General features: G+C 58.4%; 1 protein-coding gene across 2 annotated transcripts in view; it reads right to left on the bottom strand.

The window, feature by feature from the left end:
• Positions 1-998: 998 nt before the first annotated feature.
• GSE1 (Gse1 coiled-coil protein) overlaps positions 999-22,356 on the bottom strand; it is a 184,567-nt gene continuing 163,209 nt past the window's right edge. For both annotated transcript variants that reach the window (XM_049786705.1, XM_049786706.1), the window contains 15 exons: positions 13,698-13,913; positions 12,174-12,373; positions 10,795-10,967; positions 10,515-10,703; positions 10,239-10,430; positions 9,759-10,060; positions 8,765-9,104; positions 7,789-8,345; positions 6,606-6,718; positions 6,247-6,517; positions 5,704-5,814; positions 4,933-5,226; positions 2,999-3,292; positions 2,249-2,352; positions 999-1,957 (listed from right to left, as the gene is read on the bottom strand). In XM_049786705.1, coding sequence (XP_049642662.1) covers positions 1,823-1,957; positions 2,249-2,352; positions 2,999-3,292; positions 4,933-5,226; positions 5,704-5,814; positions 6,247-6,517; positions 6,606-6,718; positions 7,789-8,345; positions 8,765-9,104; positions 9,759-10,060; positions 10,239-10,430; positions 10,515-10,703; positions 10,795-10,967; positions 12,174-12,373; positions 13,698-13,913 — 3,491 coding nt within the window. In that variant the 3' untranslated portion in view covers positions 999-1,822. The remainder of the gene's footprint in view (positions 1,958-2,248; positions 2,353-2,998; positions 3,293-4,932; positions 5,227-5,703; positions 5,815-6,246; positions 6,518-6,605; positions 6,719-7,788; positions 8,346-8,764; positions 9,105-9,758; positions 10,061-10,238; positions 10,431-10,514; positions 10,704-10,794; positions 10,968-12,173; positions 12,374-13,697; positions 13,914-22,356) is intronic.

The raw sequence follows: 22,356 nt of genomic DNA, 5'->3' as shown, positions 1-22,356 counted from the left end.
TGTCCCATATGGTCCCCCGTGCCTGCCAGGAGCTATTTCTGAGCAGACAGCCAGGAGTAACCCCGAGCACCGCCGGGTGTGACCCAAAAAAAAAAAAAAGTTTTGTTTCTAACCTCCTTGTTTAGTGGGGGTGTGGGAGTAGTGCCCAGGAGCCAGCGTGGGGGACAGATGGATTTCATAGGGGTACCACACGCTGGACACGGCCCCCCATGCTGCAAGGTCACAGCCAACAAAAAAGGATTTAGACCTGCAGCTCCAGCTAAGCCTAAACAAAACTGCCACAGCCTCACCCCTTCGGAACACTTCAGAAATGTGGAGAAAAAGGGCTACAGGGTCAGGCAGAGCTGGTGTAAGCAGGGAATGGTCTCAAAGAAAGCTCCCCCCGATAGGTATGGCTGTCTTATTTCCCGGAGACCCTGGCCCCTTGGTCTTCTCTCCCATCAAATGCTCAGGTGTCCGAGCTGGCAAAAATATAGTGACAGTTTCTGGGATGGAGGCTGGCCGAGGTGAACAGCTGTGGGTGCTCATAGGGCCTCCAGCAGCCTGAGGAGCTCAGCGCCCCTTGGCATACCTGTGCCCACCCATGGTTGTGCCATTAAGGTCTTCGCCCATGGGGAATTTGACTGCCGAGAAGACCAGCAGCACTTTTTGTCTGAGTTTGCTAGTAACTGGAAGGTTTTTGGCAGGTACACAAAGCCAACTGTGAAGGGACAGAGCAGTATGTCGATGTCTGCCAGCAAGCTGTTCCTGCCACCAAGGTCAGGTCGGAGCACAGCCAGGCCCAGGAACTGCTGGCCATACAGGAATCCCTGCACCTCCTCACCTCACCTCCCCCCTGCATGGGCTGAGTCACCCCAACTCTGCTCCTATGCCTGGACCCCACAAGGACAACTAGGACGCAGTCCAGCCACCCTCTGCCCCCCACAGCCACGCCACTGCAGGAGAACGCTGGGAATTCAGAAGGAAATGCCAGATGCCGGGGAAAGCGCATGGGGACGTTTCTTGAACGTTAGAAAACACTTCAATATCTTTAATGTCCTGACCAGCAGCGGTACAAACACTAAAAGCAGGTTTCTGCCCAGAAAAGCAAAAACAAACAAACAGAAAACAAAAATCCCCCCAAACAGGAAAACGAAAAAACAACAACAACAAAAAATCCCCCCCAACCACATATTAAAAATGGCAGGCTTTTTTTCTTTTTATAACAATAATTAAAGTAATAAAAACATACAAAACTTTGTTTCTTTAATATATATACACAGTACAAGGCTGGAGCACCCTGACTCTGCCCTCCCTCCACACATCGACAGCTTGTGTGAAAATAGCGCCCCCCATAAGACTGGCACCTTCCAGCCCTGCATGGCTGCGCCGGGGAAAAGCTTTGCGGGGGGAGGCCCGGTGCTCCGTGCGCCCCTAGAACCCACGTCTTTGAAGAGAACATTGCAGAAGTGACCGAGAAAGCCCTTGACTTGGCCTGCGTGGCCCTTCTGGGGAGCAGCCTTGCTCTGGGGTGCGTGGGGTGCAGTGCCCCAGAAGCAGGACAGCGCAGGTGGGGGGCTCCTGGGTGAGGTTTTAGTGTTGGTTGGGGAGACCGAACTGCCTCAGAAAGCAAACTCGGGGTCCCAGCGACTGCTCACAGGGCCCAGGCCAGTCGGGCCTGCAGCCTGGACTCTGTTGCTTCATGCATGGCACATTCTCATTTTATTTTATTTTTCTTTTTTTTTTAAGCTTCAAACCTCCCAGTGAAAAATATTAAATATTCAAGGTAATAAAATAGATAATATTTCTATACTATAGGTTCGGCCTAGTGCAAGGGAAGCCGTCACCTGGGGTACCCCTTAAAGTAACCCCGAGGCCAATGCATGGCAGGCAAGGCAAGGCACTTCCGTAAGTGGTCCAGCTCGGCCTGGAGGCGCTCCCGCTCCGAAACCATCTTCTGCTTCTGGCTCCTCAGTTCCTGGGGACAGAGACTCTGTCAGGCAGGGAAATGCCAGAATGGCTGCCCCCAATGTGGGTTTCAGGGGTGCTACATCTGCCACTCCTGCAGGAACCCCGTTCCCAGAGGTCAGCCCTCTGCTTCTTTGGAGGTGGCCAAGGGGTGCAACCCAGGTCTGAGGTAAATCCTGTCCCGCCTCGCACCCCGGATCTACAGTAACTCCTCCTGTCCTTCCCTGTACCCTGGCTCTGAAGTAACTTCTTCCCCTCCCTGCACCCTGGTCCAAGGCCCCAGTTCTCTGCTGAGCCTCACCGCCATGCTGTGTGACAACCGCTCAGCCGTGACGCTAAGGCTATAGTGCTGAGCCTCCAAGCGCCGACATTGTGTCCGCAGCACCTGCCGCTCCACGTTTTGCTCTGCCAAGAAAAGGGGGTGGTTGCAGTACACAGCCCACAGGGCTGCAAACCCTTCCCCAGTTAGGAGAGGTTCCTTCCTCTTCCTAGGAAGTCAAGAAGAACTGCCATATGGATGCCAGGGGGACCTTGCATGGAGTTGACCAGGGACCCTCAAAAGAGGGGAGCAGGGATGGCAGGTGGCCTCAGCTGCAGTCACCTCCACGTCACCAACAGTGAGGCCTGGTTATCCAGGGGAGTCAGTGAACTGAGTGGAGCCTGCAGGTATCATGGCACCCCAAGAAAGGTGGAGTCCCCTGGACAGAAGGCCATGGCCCCGCCAGTCCAGGCAGAGGGATAATGACTTGGCAAACACATGACACACTGATGTGCCCTCAAGAATATGAATGGGACCCTTCTACTTCACCCCATGTCCAAGGCACACAGTGCACAGGTGGGAAGAAATGACTTTAGAGGGGGAGAGGGGTCTAGACCTGTGCCTGTCCCAAGGGCTACAAACCGAGGTCATTCCAGGCTTCAATCCCAGAACCAGGTGCATTCAACGAGCCCATAGGGTAACACAGAAAAGAACATGTCTGTACCCCTCTTCCTACCTTGATGGGATCTTCCCCCAGCCCCTACCTTAGTGAAGTCTACCCCCAGCCCTTACCTTCTATATGTTCCTGGTAAGCCTCGAAGATGGCCTCAATTCCTTGCCACTTGTGCCTGGGGGCTTCCTCATCATCCTCAATCTCCTCTTCCTCTTCATCCTCCTCTTCCTCCTCCTCCCCCGAGTCCTGGTCCATCTCCTGGGTGAGGGGATCTTTCCTTGCCGTGACGTGCTCCTGAGGCCCATCGTGCTGGGGCAGAGGGAGCCGGCTTGAGGACTGGAGCTCAGGAATGTTGTAGTGGACGGACGCGTCAACTTTGTGGTTCTGCTCTGCAGACAGCACCGCTGTGTTCCCTGTGGGGTGGAAACAGGCCATTTCAGAGCTGCACTATCCAGAGGGAGGGCTTGTCACAGGCCTGCACCCCATGCCCTGGCAGGGCTCTGCCCTTATGCAGCCTTTCTGCTCATGCTCATGGCCTCAGGTACAACAGCCCGGGGCTGGCTCTCTGAGCTCTGTTTGTAAAGATATCTGGTCAGCCCTGCTTGGCCCGAGGTCTACAAACAACCCTGAGGGTCAGGCAGGAAAGGGCAGCCTCAAGCCAGGCAGATGGGACAAGACCTGGGGCCAGAGGAGCCTTTGGCTGGCAAGTCATGACACAATGGAACCCACTGGGGCGCTAGAAGTAAGGTGTCTGCCTTGCAAGTGCTAGCCAAGAAAGGACTGCGGTTCGATCCCCCTGCGTCCCATATGGTCCCCCCAAGCTAGGGGAGATTTCTATTTCTTTTTTTTTTTTTTTTTGGTTTTTGGGCCACACCCTGTGACGCTCAGGGGTTACTCCTGGCTATGCGCTCAGAAGTTGCTCCTGGCTTCTTGGGGGACCATATGGGACGCCGGGGGATCGAACCGCGGTCCGTCCTAGGCTAGCGCAGGCAGGCAAGGCAGGCACCTTACCTCCAGCGCCACCGCCCGGCCCCAGGGGAGATTTCTGAGTGCTTAGCCAGGAGTAACCCCTGAGCATCAAATGGGTGTGGCCCACACAAAACAAAACAAAACAAACAAAAAAGAGGAACCCATTCAGAGCCTTACACGTCTCTGGTCTCACCCAGGGAACCAGCCTCATTTGGGGAACCCAGGGCAGTGCTCAGCGCTTGCACCAGGCTGTGTCAGGGAAGTAACTAGATGACATTTTCTAATTCAAATCAGAGTTGGCCACATGCCAGGGAAGAGAATTGTCCCCTGTCCTCTCTCCCCAACCCCTGGGGTCATCTCCCTTCAAATCCCTGCTAAAGGCCACACAGTAAGTGGCAGCTGAGCAGGCAGGAGGCCACACTCGATCCTGTCATTACTGCTGGGCCACCCCCAACACTGGAGGGCCCAATGTGCTTTGCTTCCTGGGTATCAACCCAAGAGAATGAATAAACAAAAGGACAGGCAAACACACACATGCATGAACGCATGCACACACCAACCCATGCAGGCATGGAACACACAAATGCTCTTTTCCAATTGCAGTCAGACATTTCACTGATCTTGGCACTGTTAACTAAACTTTTTGCTCTTGGCTAAGGATGTTCATAAAGATGTCTTCGATGGGTTGGTCTGGCTTTGATGAGGATGGGACACATGTTTTGGTAATCAACCATGGGGTTCCAGCAAACCCAGCCTGCAGAGTCGTCTCTGTGGCCTACAGAGCTGTATTTGGTTGTTGTATTTTGTTTTGGAGGGCCACACCCAGCAGTGCTCAGGAATCATTTCTGCTGGGATTTGGGAAACCATATAGGGACATGAGGATTAAATCTGCTGTTTTAGCTCTCTGGTCCATAAGGGTTGGTTTTTCATCCATGCATCTGTCTGATACTTTTCAACTTCTGATTCATGGGAAGAAAACGGATTCTCTGGCCCAATGACACAGGAGATGAGGAGGAACACATGCCTGGCCCTCCTGCAGGCCCTAAACTCCACCCTGAGCACTGGGACAGCGGTCCAGGCCCACCTTTGTGTCTCTGCAGGGCCTTCTGTGTGGACTGGAGCACAGACTCATGGAACTGGTGTGCAAACTCCTCGGCCATGAAAGGTTCCCAGGGCTTGGTCTTGCCATTAATGCTGTGTGCCGCGGGACCCTGCAGCTCCTGGAGCACACTCAGGCCCTTCCTGCCACCCGCCTCACTCGCCCGGCTCTTCTCGCCGCTGCCAGGAGCCAAGTCTGTGGCCTTTGGGAGGTCAGCCAAGGTGGCAGCAGCGCCACCTGGCTTCTCTGTGTCCAAAGTGGCAGGCTGCGGGGTGGGTTCTGGAGAGACAGAGAGCAGAAGCAAGGTCAGCGTCAGCCAGGACTGTGACTGGAGCCATAGTGATGGGACAGTGAGGGGAAGAAGGGGCAACGTGTCCACAGTGGGCTGAGATGGACTCTCAGCAACAGGGACAATCCAATACAGGGGGAGGGAAAAGTAAGGGAGAGAAAAGAGGAAAAAGGGAGAGAGAGGGGAGTGGGAGGAGGAAGGTGGAAGGCAGGAGAAGGAGAGAGGGAAAAAGAGGAAGGAAGGAAGGAAGGAAGGAAGGAATGAGGGAGGAGGAGGAACCCAGAGCCCCGAGGGTTTTAAGGAGTGGTTGAGGCAGGCACTGCTGAGAGGCTGAGGCCCAGGAAGCCAGAGAAGAAAAGACAAGAGGAGGCGGTGAGAGAAAAGCCTGAAAATTGAGTCAAGAGATGGCGACTATGCCAGGGCGTGGCCAACTCTGGCCCTGCCAGGAGCAGACAGCAGTGACTTACCACTCAGGGAGGCAGTATGGTCCCTCGGGGAGCCCTGGAGCGAGTCGGCTAGGGCCACGGACAGTGCCTTTTGCTTCACAGCACGGAGCATCTCCTCCAGCCGCTCCTTGTCTGGAAGGGAAGTAGCAGATCACTACCACTGGCCATTGGGGCAACGGAACCATCCCTGCCTTGATGTGTCTCGAAGAGTGTGTGGTCCCTACAGGCCCTGAGTCACACACAGAGCCAATATGGACGGCCCAGGCCCTGCGCACAGCCAGGTGAGAATGAATGTAGCTGCGGGTCAAAGCCACAACTAAGGTATATGGCCCCAGTAAGTCAATAGAAGGCACAGCACAGACTTCCTGACTCGTCAGGGAGTGCGTGGGCAGGGCACCCTGTGAAGCCAGCTGCTTAACAGGACCCCAGAGCCAGTCTGGCACAGTGGGGTGGGAAGCGAAAGAAATAAGCAGAAACCCTCCGAAATGCATGCCCCCAGACCAGATAAGGAGAGTCCTTTGGAATCTGCCCACTCCCACACCCTGGACAAGACTGGGGCCTCACCTTTCCGCTTCTCAGCACTGATGTGCGTGAGGCTAAAAGCTGCCAAGAACTTCTTCTTTTCCTCGAAGTTGGGGCTGTCGTTCATGTCGTCAGGGCTGTACCGTGTGCGGAGCACGGGTCGTGGCGAGGGCGTCTGTCGGCGGCAGCGTGCAGCCGGGGGTGAGGGAGTCCGTTCCCGCAGCAGCCGCCTCCGCTTACGGCGCTTCTGGCTCAGCAGCTCCTCCTTCTGCTGCTGCGTGGTCAGGCCGAAGAGCTGCAGGAACTCCAGCTTCTGGGCATGAGGATGAGGCGGCTCAGGGGGTGGGAGGGCAGTGGGAAGGGGTTTCAGGTAGGGGGGGCCGGTGGGGGGGCCCAAGTACCTCAGAGGATGTGTCCAGTTTAAGGGGTGGCTGCTCAGCCACAGAGCGAAGGTGGGCGCGTACCTCCTCCTCGTCGCTCTCGTCATAGGAGTCGTCCAGGTCATAGAAGTAGCCTGAGGGCCAGGCAGCAGGTCAGCAGGGCCCTGGATGTCTGTCCCCAAGCTACCCAGACCTGAGTCCAGCCAGGTCCTGACCCACCCGACAGGAGCTGCAGAGGCTAAGCTATGCATGCAGCCCCCCTGGTTATTAAACTAAAATTCCTCTTGAACTTTTTTTTTTTGTTTTGTTTTTGGGACACACCGGCTCTAGCATTCAAGAGTTATCTCAGGGGCCAGAGAGATAGCATGGAGGTAAGGCGTTTGCCTTTCATGCAGAAGGTCGATAGTTTGAATCCCAGCATCCCATATGGTCTCTTGTGCCTGCCAGGGGTGATTTCTGAGCATAGAGCCAGAAGTAACCCCTGAGCGCTGCCAGGTGTGACCCAAAAAAAAAAAAAAAAAAAACCAAAGCAAAAAAAAAGTTAGCTCAGGAGTTACTCCTGGCTCTGCACTCAGAAATCACTCCTGGCAGATTTGGGGGACCGTATGGGATGCTAGGATTCGAACCGGGGTCCGTTCTATATTGGCCACGTGCAAGGCCAACACCTTACCACAGCGTAATTGCTCTGGCCCCTCCTCATTTTTTTGTTTTTTGGGCCATACCCGGTGATGCTCAGAGGTTACTCATGGCTATGTGCTCAGAAATCGCTCCTGGCTTGAAAGGCCATATGGAACGTCGGAGGATCGAACTGCAGTCTGTCCAAGGCTAATGCATGCAAGGCAGATGCCTTACTGCTTGCACCTCTACTCTGGCCCTTGTTTTTTTTTTTTTTTTTTTTGGGGGGGGGCCTTCATTGTGAACTTTCATGCCTATTTTTTTTGTTTGTTCTGGGCCACAACCTGGTGGTGCTCAAGGGTTCCTTCTGGCTCTGCTCTCAGGGATCAATCCTGGCAGGTTTGAGGGACCCTATGGGATACTAGGGATCAAACCCAAGTCGACTGACTGCACGACTAATGCTAAGGCCCCTCAAGTCTTGTTTTCATCAAGTCCACAGAGACCCAATTCCAATCGCTTTTTGGGAATCTTTGGCAGGGTGGCACAATGGAGTTTGCCAGGACTCCAATATAAGGTGGGGGGCACCCACCTTTCTCTCGGGCCTCCCGCCGCCGCCTCTCCTCTAAGTCCAGTTTGCTGACTAGCCGCCGTCGCTGCTGAAGAAACTCGTCATAGATGTAGGAGGGATCAGGGCCACGGGGTGCAGGGGTCCGGTATGGAGAACTAGGCTGGGCAAGGGTGACCCGAGGCGGGCCCAGCAAGTTCTGTGCAGGTTTGTCCAGCTCCGCCAGGAAGGGCCCAGGCGGGAAAGCTGCAGGCTCCAGGCTGCCCGCCTCCCGGGCTGGCGGCATGTACTTGTCCAGGGCTGTAGCCTCACGCTTCCGGGGCCCCTCGTCGGCCTTGTCAGGGCCATAACCCCGTTCCACCTTCACCAGTGGCACGGTGGCAGGGTGGCCAGGCTCGAAAGGTGCCGGGTGACCGGGCAGAGGGTGGCCGTCAGCACCACGCCGCGGCTCTAGGGCACTGTCCATCAGTGACACGGGATTCCAGAGGGCCGTGGGCACCGGGTGGTGCTGGGGCTTGGGCGAGATGAGGGGCGGGGGCCCACCCAAGTGCTGTGGGGTGTCTCGGCTGCCTGGCAGAGGCCTGGGGAAGGAAGGAAAGAAACGAAGTGAGCATTTTCTGCAGCAATGCCTGCGGTCTCTACTGCACCCAGACATGGGGCACAAATAGGGTAGAACTTCACAGTGGGCACAGGTGAAGTTCCCTCTTTGCGGGGCACCTGAACAGGTTCTGGGGGGACCTAAATTTTCATTTTTTTAGGGGGGTGGGACACACCCAGCAGCACTCAGGTTATTCCTGGCTCTGCGCTCAGGAATCACGCCTCACAGTGCTCAGGGGACCCTATGGAATCGAACCTGGGTCAGCTGTATGCAATGCAAACACCTTCCCCACAGTGCTATCACGCTATCACTCTGGCCTTGAGACCCGAATTTTCCCAAGAGGGGCTGTGGCAAGTGAGGTGAAGAGACGCATGAACTCAGGGAGACCCCTCGCCCCTGAACGGCCCAGCAGCCAACCTGGTACTCTCGGGCCGGTGCTCAGCTTCAGCGGGTGCGGGTGGGCGGCCCATATCCAGGTGCTGCTCCAGGACCTGCTGGCGGAACTCAGACACCTGCGTCTGCCTGTCTTCCTTCTCTTGCCGCAGTCGCCGCTGCCGTGCCAGCCATTTCTCCTCCTCGTTTGTGCGTTGAATGAGCAGCGCTGCAGCTGCACTGCCTGCTGGCAGTGAGAAAAGCCCGTGGCCCGAGAGCAGCCCAGGCACAGGGTGGTGCGGGGTAGGCACGGGGTGCAGTGGCTGGGGCACGGCCTTGGGTGCTGGCAGGCCCACCTCCTTCAGTTTCTCTGTGGGAAAAAGGCGAGGTTCTGGCTTGGATCCTGCCCGGTCCCTGCTGTCTGCCACAAGCCTCAGTAGTTCTGCACCACCTGAGGTGGTTTCTGAGGCAGTGCTAGGCTGAATACAGAAACTGTATGGAGCTCAGAGCCTGCTTGTGGACTGTGCTCAATGGCTTTTGTTTGTTTTGGTTTTTGGGCCACACGCAAGGTGCTTAGGAGTTACTCCTGGCAGGCTGGGGGGTGGGGGCCCTATGGGATGCCAGAGATCAAATCCAAAGAATCCAGGTTAGCCACATGCAAGGCAAATGACCTCCCTGACATTTTTTTTGGTTTTTTGTTTGTTTGCTTGTTTTTTTGTTTTTGGGCCACACCCGGTGACGCTCAGGGGTTACTCCTGGCTATGCGTTCAGAAATCGTTCCTGGCTTAGGGGACCATATGGTACGCCGGGAATAGAACCGCAATCTGTCCTAAGCTAGCGCTTGAAAGGCAGACGCCTTACCTCTAGCACCACCGCTCCAGCCCTGCTCACTGACATTTGAGGGGTACAATACAACCCCAGACATCAAACCTGGGCACTACATGTGACTTGCTCTGTGCTACTGCATCAGGGAAAGGAAGCTGGGCCCTGGGCTCATCCGTACCCCGCAAGAGCCCAGTGGCACCTGTTCGTGTTGGGGTGAGCTGCTCGGCCGGCTTGGCTCGCTCCTCGGCAGCATGGCGCAGTCCGTGCAACTCGGCCGCAGGCAGGAAGGTGGGTTCCAGCGCCTTGGCCGCAAGCAGCTCCTTTTCCCGTGCCCGCTGTTCCCGTTCCCGCTGCCTCTCCAGCTCCCGTTCACGCTCCCGCTCCCGTTCTCGCTCTCGTTCCCGCTCCTTTTCCCTCTCCCGCTCCTTCTCTCGCTCACGTTCCCGCTCCCGGTCGGCTTCTCGCTCACGCTCGCGCCGCAGCTCCTCATCCATCTGTAGCCTGGGGGCCAGGAGAGGAGTGAAGCAGAGTGACTGGCCAGCGGTGATGATGGTGAGCTGACTGGGAAACCTCACAAGGAAGGGGTGCCCTGCCTGGATTCCCCCCTTCAGCCAGCTGTCCACTGGCTCCTGGGATGCCCCCCCCCAGGCCTTCTGGGCCACCCCTTACACCCACTCACCGTTCAGAGCTGAGGCTGGTCAGGCGCTCAGAGTGCAACGCCGCCAGGGATGAGTGGGCCAGCTCGGGAGGGTAGCGCAGCCCCGAAAGGTGCAGGTGCATGGCTGAGGGGTGCAGCGGGGGCAGGGAGCCCGGCGTGGGCACGGGGTAGAAGGGAGAGCGCAGGGCAGACAGGCAGTAGGGCTCATCCACCCTGTGGAGCAGACACAGGCCGGGCCATCAGCCACCATCCCCCTGTGGGCTTGGGGGTTAGAGGTGCTCAAGGGCCGGTGCTCACCTGAAGGCCGGGTGTGGAAAGGGATGCGGGGCCAGATAACCGGGGTGGTAGTAGGCAGCTGGGTCCAAGCCTAGGGGCGGCAGTGAGGACATGCGCAGGTCTTCGGCCGTGTGATAGGGCCGGAAGCTGCGTAGATAGTCCTCAGCCACGGTGCTGGGCGGTACCACATGGTGCACGGGCCGCTGTAGGCTGCATAGATGGATGGGCCGGAAGAGGGTGAGGGCTAGATGCTCCCCAGCTCTCAGGGCCTCCACCACCCCATCCTTTTCCCCAGACTCACTTGAGTGGTGGGAAGCGGGCATCAGGCACCACAGAGCTGGGGGAGAGGCCGAAGGGGTAGGGCGCACTCAGTAGGTGGGAGGGAAGTGCTGGGGCACTCGCTTTCTCCTGAGCCAGCGGTGGCTCCACGATGAGGCGTTCACGGGTAGTGCTGCTCACCCGGGAGCTGGTATCCTGTAGGTAGTGGGGGAATCTCAGCCTCCAACACAGGCAGACAAAGATCCCCTCTCTTCGTGGGGCCCCAGGCATGGGGAGTTCTGGGCACCACAAAGGGGCTGGGGACCCTCCAGGCAGAGCTGGTTTGAAACTGTTTGGTTTGGGGCCACACCTGGTGTGTGCTGCTCAGGACTCACTCCAGACTCTGCACTCAGGGATCAGGGTCATTCCCGGTGCGTTTAGGGAACCCTAGGGGATGCCGGGAATTGAACTAAAGTCAACCATGTGCAAGGCAAGCACCCTCCCTGCTTTGCTATGGCTCTAGCTCCTGAAAATGTCTTTCTGCTATTTGTTTTGGGGCACACCTGGAGGTGCTCAGGGCTCACTTTCATATCTGTGCTCAGGCCTCACTCTCAGCAGCTCAGGAACCCTACAGATGCTAAGGGTTAAACTGGTTTCAGGCCCTCACACTGTGCCCACTGGTGATGTTACTGCCACTCTTCACGGATGCCCCAAGCTCAATGAGTGCTGGACCATGGGGCCCCACTGGGCCCTGTATTGATTGGGGTGAGAGGGCGGGCCACAAGTGCCCCAAGTTCTGGACTCTCCAGGGCAGCCCAGAGCCCACTGTCCAAGACAAGCAGCCATGAGACTCAGCGTCACCCCGAGTGCAGAGGGGCAGGGAGACTGTGACTGTGTCAGTGCACTAAGGACACACAAACATGGATACACGGAAGCTGTATGCCCAGCCCCCAGGAAGACACCAGCTGCTAGAGGGAGCCTCCTGGTGTGGGGGTGGGGGCCGCCTCCATCTGGCTGGCACCAGGCCAGGCTGTGGCATCTGGGGACAAGGTCAGCCTGGCCGGGGGTGGTGGGGCAGGACAGGGGGAAGGCGTCCTCATGGAGCAGCTGCAGGGCCTGAAAGGCTGGGAGTACCTCCTTCTCTCAGGCCAGAGTCCCTACCCTGCCCAGGGCTCAACTCTCCAGAAACCCTGGGGGTGGGGGTCGTGGAGGTCCTTACTTGCTGTCATGGCTCCTGTTTCCCTGCGGGCCACTACCCCACCATACTGGGGACTGGGCAGAGGGGGGCAGGGGCTGCCAGAGGACCAAAAGCTGGTGCCAAGGCTTGGAAGCCAAGCATCGACCCTGGAGGTCTGACCCCCACACCCCTCCCATTAGGATCCCTCGTCCCCCACCCCATCCCAAACCCAAACCCAAACCCACCGGCCGGCTCTCGCTTCTCCACACACCATTGACGGTCTTAGTAGGGGCAATGGTGACCACGGGGGGCGTGCTGGGGACGCTGTGGCCCCCAGGGGGGACGATGATGGGGCCCATGGGCACACGCTTTGGGGTGCTGGCTGGGGAGCTGTGGTTGGTTGCCGGGGAGGACACAGGAGACGACTCGCTGCTCAGTGATGACCCTGAGGGGAGAAGGATGAGGCATGTGGGCAGAGCCTGGATTGTTTTGTGTTGAGTTCAACCCCAGACTGACCCCGACCCCGAGACTGACCCCCAGGGTCCAGACAACTCCAAATGCCAAGGCCAATCAGCCTCAGCCTCTACCAGCAGAGTCTACTGGGGCCCGAAACTGCCTCCCAGCAAGATGGACATGGCCCAGAACAGTCGCAGGAGGGTTTTTGGGAACCTCTGGGGAAGTGGGGAACATGTCCAGACCTGCCGGAAGCCATCACCTGTGGACCTCCTGGGCCCCCAACCTGGAGTAGGAAGCTACCACCAGGGGATGTGCTCCCCAGTCAGAATGCTCTCCTAATCTCAGTCAGGATGACCCCACCCTCTCTAAGTGGCCCCAGGAGATGCCTCTAACCTCTGCCTAGGGACCCCCCCCCCAAACCAGGGTTCTAGGTTATACTCCATGGGCTAGGCACAAACTCCCAAGGGTTCCTCTTGCCTGCAGCCCTTCACCCAAATGGGATCCCCTGGACAGCAGCCAGAGCCCCAAAACCGAGTGGGGAAGGTGATACACCAGGGGCCCTACTTCAGCTCAGGCAGGGAGGGGGTCCCTTGTGCCCTTAGTCTGAATGACAGGGACAGGCAAAGAGAAAAATATGGGGGGGCAGAGGCCTCCAATGCCAGCCCTGGCATCCCCAGTCATTCTGGACCCACTGATGCCCACAGACCACACTGATCCATCCGTCACACAGACCCTCTGGGTTACAGACCCCCCAACCACACAGACCCTGACCCTGGCCACTGACACTCCCCGGGTCATACCAATCCCCCCACAATGACCCTCAGTTCACTTTTAACCTTGGGGCCCTCCAGTCACACAGACCCTCTGGGTTACATGGACCCCCCTGGGTGACACGGGGCCCCAGGTGGAGACCACACTCAGGTCCACTGTTCCACAGCACAGCCCAGTGCCTGGGTCCCCCTGTCCCCCCATAACAAGGCAGCACAGGGACCCAGAAATCAGAAAAAAACCCTCCACCTCAGATCTAGGGTGGCCCAGGACCATTACTCTGGCCATGAGCAGAGCACATCCCCTCCCCGACGTCCCTCCCAGCCTCCAGACAGACGGACAGGCAGGAGGACACTCAGCGAGGGGCCGGCTCTGCCCTGACATAGCACAGGGTCAGGGTTCAAGTTCCATCCCTGGCTCCTCTGGGACATGCACTGAGAGGTGAGCCCCAGGAGCACCCAGCGCCGAGAGCAGAGCATAGCGCCTTGCAAACACGGGCGGTGACGGTGCCGGGAGCCCCGAGGGGGGCGCGGGGACCCTCTTACCTCGGGGCTCCTCGGCCTGCTTGGCGAGCTTGCGCAGTGCGGCGGCAAAGCTGGATGAAGGCGCAGCCTGTGAGAGGGCGCAGCTACCTGCGGGGCTACCACCAGCCACCAGCGCGCCATTGAGCGGCGAGGGGGTGAGGGGGCTGACGGTGGCGGTGCTCCGGGTCGCCGTGGAGAGCATCCCTAGTGAAGGGGACTTGGGCTCATGGCTCATGCCTGAAACAGGAGAAGAACAACCGTCACCCAGGGGCCCCAGACAGCAGAGCGGGGAGCAGCATGCAGAGGGGAGACCCTCGGAGAACCCAATTTCAGCAGCACAGAGAGACAGAAGGAACCAGGATAGGGGAGCCAGCCCTGCCCTACCAAGAAGACAATGCCCCAACCTGTCCCCCCTTTCCAGGAGCCCAAGTTCAGGGAAGACCCCTGGGTCACGTGTCCCGGTCTTAGTGTCCCTTCCCGGACTATCAACCTCATGACAGCGGCACAGAAATACAACAGCTGGGGCTGGTACAACAGCACAGCAAGGAGGACCTAAACCTTGCACACAGCTAGCTAACTGGGTTTGATCCCTTGCATCCCACTGGTTCCTAGAACCTGCTAGGAGTGATTCCTGAATGCAGAGCCAGGAGGAACCCAAGTGCCGCTGGACATGGCAAAACAAACAAAAACACCGACACCCTCACACACACACACCCCCGCCCAGGCACCCCTCACACTTGGACCCCTGTGAGCTGTGCTCCATACTCCTAGCTCTGCACCCTGGCACATGGCACCCGAGTCCAAGAGCTATACTAACGGCCCCAGCCCCATCACAATGAGGACACCAGGGCATTACAGTACATGGAGCCACCAAAGTCCCTCCCCAAAAGCCCCTCTTGGGGGAACAGTATGAGGGACCCTGCAATGGACCCCAGTATCCGAGCAGCCAGTTCTAGCCCCTCAGCCACATGTAGACCCCCCTGAATACGTAGGTACTCCATGACCTTCCGGAGCCTGCAGTGACTCCTTTACACCTTGAGCAAGGGGCAGGCATGGTGGTTCAGGAAGTGTCCAAAGTGTCCAGAGGGTCTGTCGAGCTGAGAGACCATTTAGACAGTGCCTGGGGCCAGTCTGGCTGACACTTTAGTTCTCCCTGGCTTACACCAAGCGAAGTTGGCCCATCTCTGGAATCCCACCATGAGTTAGAAGATACCAGCGACTTGACTGGCCATGGGTGTTAGCAAAACATGTTAACTCTGGGGCCACCTGTGCCCCTAACCTGACAGCAGAGACCTGGGCAAAGCAGCAAAGGGCAGGTGGCACGTGCCAGGCTCCACCTAGTACCACAGCAACCTGCAGTATTCCCTGAGCACTATCAAGTGTGACCCACACACCTAAAGCAACAACTATCCCCCCCCCAAGAACTGAGTCCCAGACCATCACATCCAGATGGGAGATCAGACTCGGGCAGGCCCTATGGTGTGTCCTGGTGCTGCATCCCCGGAAGGGAAGCAAGCTGAGAAGCAAGTGTGGGTGAGCAGAGGGCCAGCAGATGGCCCAGGCCCTGCCCCTACCCCGAAAGGCACCCTCATCCCTGTCTGTCAGCTTTGCTCCTCATGTTCCAGCATTTCTGCAGGTTTTTGTCCAATGAAGAGTTTCCCTGGGGGGGGGGGGAGTAAAGCCAGGGACCCCCTGGGGCTTCGTTTACCCTCACAAAGCCCAGCACCTGCTCCTTGTGGGTTCCTGGGCACCCCTACCCCCGCGTCCCTGTGGCGGTGAGCTTGGTTGGTGATGTCAGTTCACTGAAAATAGAAGCCGAATGAGCTTCATTAGGAGTGGCTAAAATTAGACTCGCAGGGTGCGGCGGGCAGGGAGCCGAGCCCACCGCCAGCTGGGGATGGAGTGGTGAGGGCAGAGGTCAGACTTGGGGTCCCGGAGACACCGGGCCGGGCAGAAGGGCTCCCTCCGGGTGCTTAGGGGCACAGGGGAGGCCAAGGTGCATGGGTAAGGGGGGAAAGCTCAGGGCTGCTTGAGGGCACCAGTGACCTAGAGCGCAGCCAGGCCTGGCCCCCCAATAAAGAAGCTATTTATTAACTTGCTCCAGGTCATTGACCAGGCTATGTCTACACCGCTGGCTCCTGAAGGCATTTCCTGAAAGAAGTGTGTTCCCCACCCTGTAAGCAAAAAAGGTGCCCAGAGCTGGGTGGACCCCCACCCCCAAAATATCCTGGCCACACCACTGTGGGACATACTCCCCAGAATCAGAGCAAGGCAGGAAGGGAAGAGGAACTGGGGACACAGGGCACCCCAGGCCTGCCTCTGCTTGCCTGTATCCTCCCAGGGCCCCCCCTGGAGCCAAACACCCCATTAAGCAGGGCCTGGGTTCCTCTCTAATGGGGAGAAGGAGCCCCATTAATCAGCCCTATGCCCCACCCAGCCCCCTGTGGCCCCTAATTACTCTTTCATCGAGCCTCAGGACTAGCTCCCTCCAGCTCTGTAATTACCAGCTATTAGCTGCGATGGATTTCTGGGCCCAGCACAGGCCTGATCTGCCCTTCCCCAGCCCCCAACACCCCTCCCCCCATAATTACACCTCGTCAGAAGGGGCTCAGCAGGCTCCCCCTGCCATCACAGGGACTGGGAGGGCAGGCTGGGGAAGTGTGGGGGGAGCCTTCATGCTCCCCAAGGGGTGCTGAGCTCTAACAAGGCCAGGCGACCCCACAGAGGCACCACATGGCTTCCTCACAAACCCCTCTCAGCTCAGCACTTGGGAAAGAAGGGGGCAGGGCAAGGGGTGTCCCAAGGACAGGCCCTGGGACTAGAACTTCCTCTAAGAGGGCTTGTAGTGTAGGGGGGTGTGGAGGGAGAGGGGACATGCAATAGGAGGGCTGGCTGAGCCCCACACACAGAGGAGCCCCACACCCCCTCTCAGCCATGGCCTTCAGGTCACATCAAAATTACAGAGAGGCACTAAGAGGGGGTCCCAATGAGCCCCCAGATCTAATCTGAGGCCCCAGAGTGCAGATGGGATTGGGGTTTGGCTCCAGGTTCTGACAGGAGTGGGGGATGGGGATGGGTAATGAGGTATCCCTGGGGTCTCATGTGAACAGTCCAGAGCCTGAGGGGAGACAGGGCAGGGGCAGGGCCTTAGCTCCTCACAGAGGCTCAAAGGCAAGGGGGTGCGGTGGCGGTGCTGGCAGGTCCCAGGGGCTGGGAGTGGGGGGTGGGGAGGAAGTCGAACCGCAGAAGCAGGGACAGGGCAAGAGATTACTTCAGTGGAGCAGGAACAGAGGACAGGCCGGAAGGCTGCAGAAGCAAGACAAAAGGACAGACAGATGGACAGCCCACAGAACAAACTTGTTCCCCACTCCTGCGCAGGAAAAGTCTCCTTAGCCTTCATTCAGGCTGGGTGGGCCATTCCGTTTTCCTACAGGAACAAGGCTATCCCAGGGCTGGGGGACAGGACAGTGGAGAGTGTGGCCCCCAGCATCCCATAGAGTCCTCCCCAGCATTGCAAGGGGTGACCCCCCCAAACCCAAACAATAGAAAAACCAGGCTTTTCCCTTTATACAAGCCCCACAGGACCACATAGAAGCACCCCAGTTTACAAGACAAGAGACATCCAAAGAGTATGACTGCCATGGGAGCCCCACAAATAATTCCCCAAGCCCCTTGTCCCCAACTCACTCCTGCGTGCTCCACACTGTGTAGTAGGAGGGGTCAGATCTGGCCTGAGGCCTCCAAGTTTCTAGGGGACAAGGCAGTGCCTGGGGCTGCCCCCACCAGGAGTAAAGGGAATCTCTCTCCACAGCTCAGCACCCCAATTGGGCCTGTCTCCCCCTGGGAACTCCCTAAAGGCTGGTGGGGACCTGAGCACCTGCAAACAGGTCCCGGAGGGAACACCCCAGAAGCTCAGGAGGTAATGGGGGACACTGCAATGCCAAGGTGGGGGTCCCTGAAATTTCTGTGCCTCCCTGTGTCAGGCAGTTCAGGGTGGTAAGGTTCAGGGTAGAGAATCTCCATCCTGGGGGAGACAGGGGAGGGGCACTCAGTTCTGGAAGAGGGACCCAGGATCTGCTTGTATAAAACTCGGGGAGAGGACCTGTGAACCAAGGCCAGGTCCACCAGATCAGGATGCCCAGAACATGGGCTCTGGGTTCTGCACCCCCTACACTGCTGAGCCTTGCTGGGTTCCCCTTTGCGAAGCCCGACAAAGACCATGCAGGCTGAGGACCCCCGTGATCCTTGGTCCTAGGGGCTGCAGTCACACATGAACCCCAAGATCCTGCCCTTTCTCCTTTGAGCACACCCAAGGTCAGTGAGTCCCAGACCCTTCTGAGTGCTTCCTCTTCCGGGTGGACGGGCTCACATGCTACCCTCAAAATCCTGTGCACCGGACCTCATCAGACAGGATAACCATCTTGCAGCTGCTGGCGATGGGCAAATCACCCAAGGGCAACAGGCACCTCATGGCCACTACATCCTTGGACCACACCACCTGACCCAAACAATGCACCAAGCCAGTGGTGTCTGCCAAACTGGGGCCTTTTTTGCTTAAGAGGGCCAGGCCAGACCAGCTGGGGGTAGCACCTCCATCTTCTCTAGTAGTCAGCAGTGAACTCAAGGTGCCCCTGGGTTCCCCCAAGGACCCTTAGTCTCCCCAGGCTCTCACATGACCACAAACACTCAAATACAAGTTGGGCAAGGGTACACGGGAAGTTGAAGGGCCCAGAGGGAACCGTGTTGGCCAGAACTCGCCTGGTTGAAGTGCCAGTACAGCAGGAAAGGCATTTGCTTAGCACACAGCCGACCCAGGTTCAATCCCTGACAATCCATAGGGTCCGCCGAACCAGCCAGGATTGATTTCTGAGCGCAGAGCCAAGAGGAACCTGAGTGCTGCCAGGTGAGACCCTGAAAAACTAACTAAAAATAAGTAAATAAAAAATAACTGGCTTGGGGGCCGGAGAGATAGCATGGAGGTAAGGCGTTTGCCTTTCATGCAGGAGGTCATCGGTTCGAATCCCGGCGCCCCATATCCCCTGTGCCTGCCAGGAGCAATTTCTGAGCCTGGAGCCAGGAATAACCCCTGAGCACTGCCAGGTGTGACCCAAAAACCAAAAAAAAAAAAAAAAAAAAAAAACTGGCTTGGGCCCGGAGAGATAGCACAGTGGTGTTTGCCTTGCAAGCAGCCAATCTAGGACCAAAGGTGGTTGGTTCGAATCCCGGTGTCCCATATGGTCCCCCGTGCCTGCCAGGAGCTATTTCTGAGCAGACAGCCAGGAGTAACCCCTGAGCACCACCGGGTGTGACCCAAAAACCAACCCCCCCCCCCCAAAAAAAAACTGGCTTAAGGGGCAGCACGATAGTGCAGTAGTAGGGCGTCTGCTTTGCACGCGGCTGACCCAGGACAGATCCAGGTTCAATCCCTGGCGTCCCGTATGGTCCCCCCCAAGCCAGGAGCAATTTCTGAGCGCATAACCAGGAGTAACCCCAAGCATCACCGGGTGCGACCTCAAAAAACCCCAAAAACTGGCATAAGCAGGGGCCAGTCCCCTCAGCCTTGGTGTACTGCAATAGGGCTTCCAGACCCACATGCTGTCCTGGGGTTCAGCCTGCAACCCTGAGAATCTTACATGCCCCCTCCCCATCCAAATGAGCAAAAGAAGCCAAAGAAGCCCTCACACAGATGAGCCTGGGACCACCCAAGACCCAATTAGGGGAGCCCCGAAGTCAGTCACACAGAGAAGCCCAGCTACTCTGCGGTCCACCTGCCTTTCCAGGAGGATTGGATGGGGCCCCAGAGCAGAGGGGTGCAGGACTACCCACCTGGCTGATTCTGAGCCCAGTTTTTCGCCCATTACAGTGTGCAGTGTGCAGTGTGCAGGGGACGAGGTGCAGAAATCCCTGCAATCACCACTCTCCTCAGCACCCCAAGGTCCTTAGGTCACACTTGGGCATGACAAGGCTGATGACCAATGAGGCATGAGACCTCCTTAGTGTGCCAGACCTTTTAGGATGAGGGGGGCTTCCCCCAACCTCTGGGTGGGCTGAACCAAGGGGCCAGCGTAGCATCCATCCACACAGAGGGACTGCCCTGTTTTGTATCCCATTGTAGCCCTGGATGGTCATGAGTCCTGCAGGGGCCCCCCCTCAACAGAGACAGAAGTAAACAGAACCACAATTCCCACAGATGCTCAGATCCCAGGGGCCAAGCTGGACACCTCTCAGCCTGGGGTGAGGGACCAGGGCTCTCAGGTCACTTGCTGGCAGGGGGAGAGGGGTGCAGGACAGATCTCTGTGGTGTGTGCCTGACCCCAAAGGGAAGTACGAAAGTGCCAGCGTCACCAATGAAGAATCCAGTTCAGGGGCCAGAGCAATAGCACAGAGAGGAGGGCTTTTGTCTGTCCGCATCGACCCAGGTTCAATCACCGGCATCCCATAGGGTCCCTAGAGTCTGCCAGGAGTAGCCCCTGAGCACAGCTGGGTGTGGCCCCTAAACCAAACAACAACCGAGACCAGCAATTCAGATAAACCCACCCCTGGAGCATGACTACAGGGTAGCATTTGCCCCTAAAGCCAAACGGGGGTCCCATTTCACAGACAAGCAAAGTGAGGTCCCAAAGTATCTTTCCATGGGTAGAAGGGGCACTGGTGCGTGACCCTCAGTATCCTGGACACACCCCCCAGCAAGGCAGTCCCCCCACTCACATCTCCTAAAGCCTGAGCCCACTTGACATATGGAAACCACATGGATGTCACCCCAAGCTCCAGGCTATGCATCTCACACTGGGGCCTAGAGTAGGAGATGGAGCCAAAGAGGCAGTGAGGCTATCCAGCACCCTGATTCCTCACCCTTAAACCTCACCAAAGGGCAGGTGCAGCCCCTCTACTCCCCCCTTCCCTCCACCGGGCAGCCGGAAGCCAGTGTGGGAGAGGTGGGTGGTGGGGACAACCACAACTCTCCCACGGTGCACTTGGCCTTCCAGAGGCCCCGGGGCACACCTGTATGTTTGTTTATTTGTGGAGACACTCGAAGGGTCCAGGGTTAGTGACCCCTGAGCATCCCTCGGGGAAGGGCCCTGTGTTGCAGTAACAGAGGTAATTGCAGGTGGACTCCCAGTAACCCAGGCTGGGAATTCCAGACCTCTGGACGGAAAAACCGGCCCTGCTGGCTGGGCAAGCCGCTGCGTGTCCTTGTTCCCGGCATGGCAGCAAGACGACACAGGGAGCGGCCAGCCCTGCTGGGCTGGAAAAGTCAGACACGCCGGCAGGGGCTGCCGGTAGTGGTCTCCAGCCGGCAGCAACCCTCCTGCTGAGGGGGCGTCCCCATCAGTCAGGGCATTTGGGCCTCAGTGGACCGGGCCAGGCTTTCAACTGGCAGTCGTAGGGCCCTGATCAGCCACTGGTCGGCGCTGTGCAGGCTCTGCTCCCACTCGGGAGGTAGGGATGGGGGTGAGGCTCCCCAGTTCCAACCACAGGCTCTCCCGGGTCCACCCGCAACGCCCCCAACTTCCCCCCTGAGACTGGGAAGTTCTTGGCAGCCAGAGGACACAGTTCTGCAAAGACCACACACGGGGCCTTTGCAAAGGGATCGGGGCTGCGAGGGGGCCCTCGCTGGCCACTTGGGGGTCTAAGTTACTTCCCCAGGGGGCTAGTGCCGGCCAGAGTGCACATTTGGGTCAGCCCAAGTGCGCACTGTAAGGAGACAGTGGTTTCATGTCACTGCCCGGCAGATCCCAGCTGGGCCTACCGGCAGCCCAGAGCAGGACCCACAGCGACAGTGAGGCCAGCAGGAGGGGGGGTTCCCTGTCCCTCCCGGGTGGGGCTGACCCAGCCCGGCTCACAAAGCAAAACTCCAAGTGTCAGAAGCCAGCAGGCCCCGCCCCGGCCCTCCCACTGCGGCCTTGGCTTCCGGGGCCTGGCTGTCCAGGCAAGGGGGTCCCTCGGGTGGGTCTGCTCCCCGGCCGCTCACCTGGGGTGGTGTCTGAGTCAGGCGCACGCGGGGGTGGGTGGGTTGGTTGGCCCCGTAAACTAGCGTGAGCTACACAGGCAGAGAGGGCTTAAGCAACATGGGGTGGTGGTGGCCTCTGAGCCTCCCGCTGGCCAGGTCTCCCCATTGCGCCCCCGCCAGAGCTGCAGGAACGTCAAGCACCGACTCCCAGGGATGGGGTGGTGGTAATGGAGGGACCCCTAGCTCTCTACCCCCTCCCCCAACCCCTGCGCTGGGCAATCAGCTTGGTGGGGGGGGTAGCTCCCAGCTGCCCAGCCGGCCTTTTGTTCGCGCCCAGCAGAGGGACCCTTTTTCCTTTTCATCTGGTGGCCCCGCTTTGTGTCTGCAACCCCCAACCTGTGTGGGCCCCAGATAAGGCGCGGCGGGGGTTCACCCGGGGTTCGCGTCTCCTGGGCGCAGTACACAAAGGCCAGTTTCCAAACCCAGAGCACGTGGGCCCCATTTCAGGCTGGACAGACCCACCGCCCGCCAAAGTTGAGGGGTTCCCGCTAAGGACCCCCCCCCCCCCGCTGTCCGGTGCACCAAACAGGGGGAGGGGGCGTGGCCCCGCCCCCAGCCCCCGCGCGCCCCGGAGCCTTGGTGGCAGCCGCGCCATTCCCAGGGGTCCCCCAAGTGCCCACGCGGGGTGGGGGGCGCGCGGCGGCCGCTCCGCCTCCAGGAAGGGAATTT

The sequence above is a fragment of the Suncus etruscus genome, chromosome 14 (genome assembly GCF_024139225.1).
Source record: "Suncus etruscus isolate mSunEtr1 chromosome 14, mSunEtr1.pri.cur, whole genome shotgun sequence".
In the NCBI taxonomy this organism is placed as follows: domain Eukaryota; kingdom Metazoa; phylum Chordata; class Mammalia; order Eulipotyphla; family Soricidae; genus Suncus; species Suncus etruscus.
This window is presented reverse-complemented; position numbering and strand designations above follow the sequence as displayed.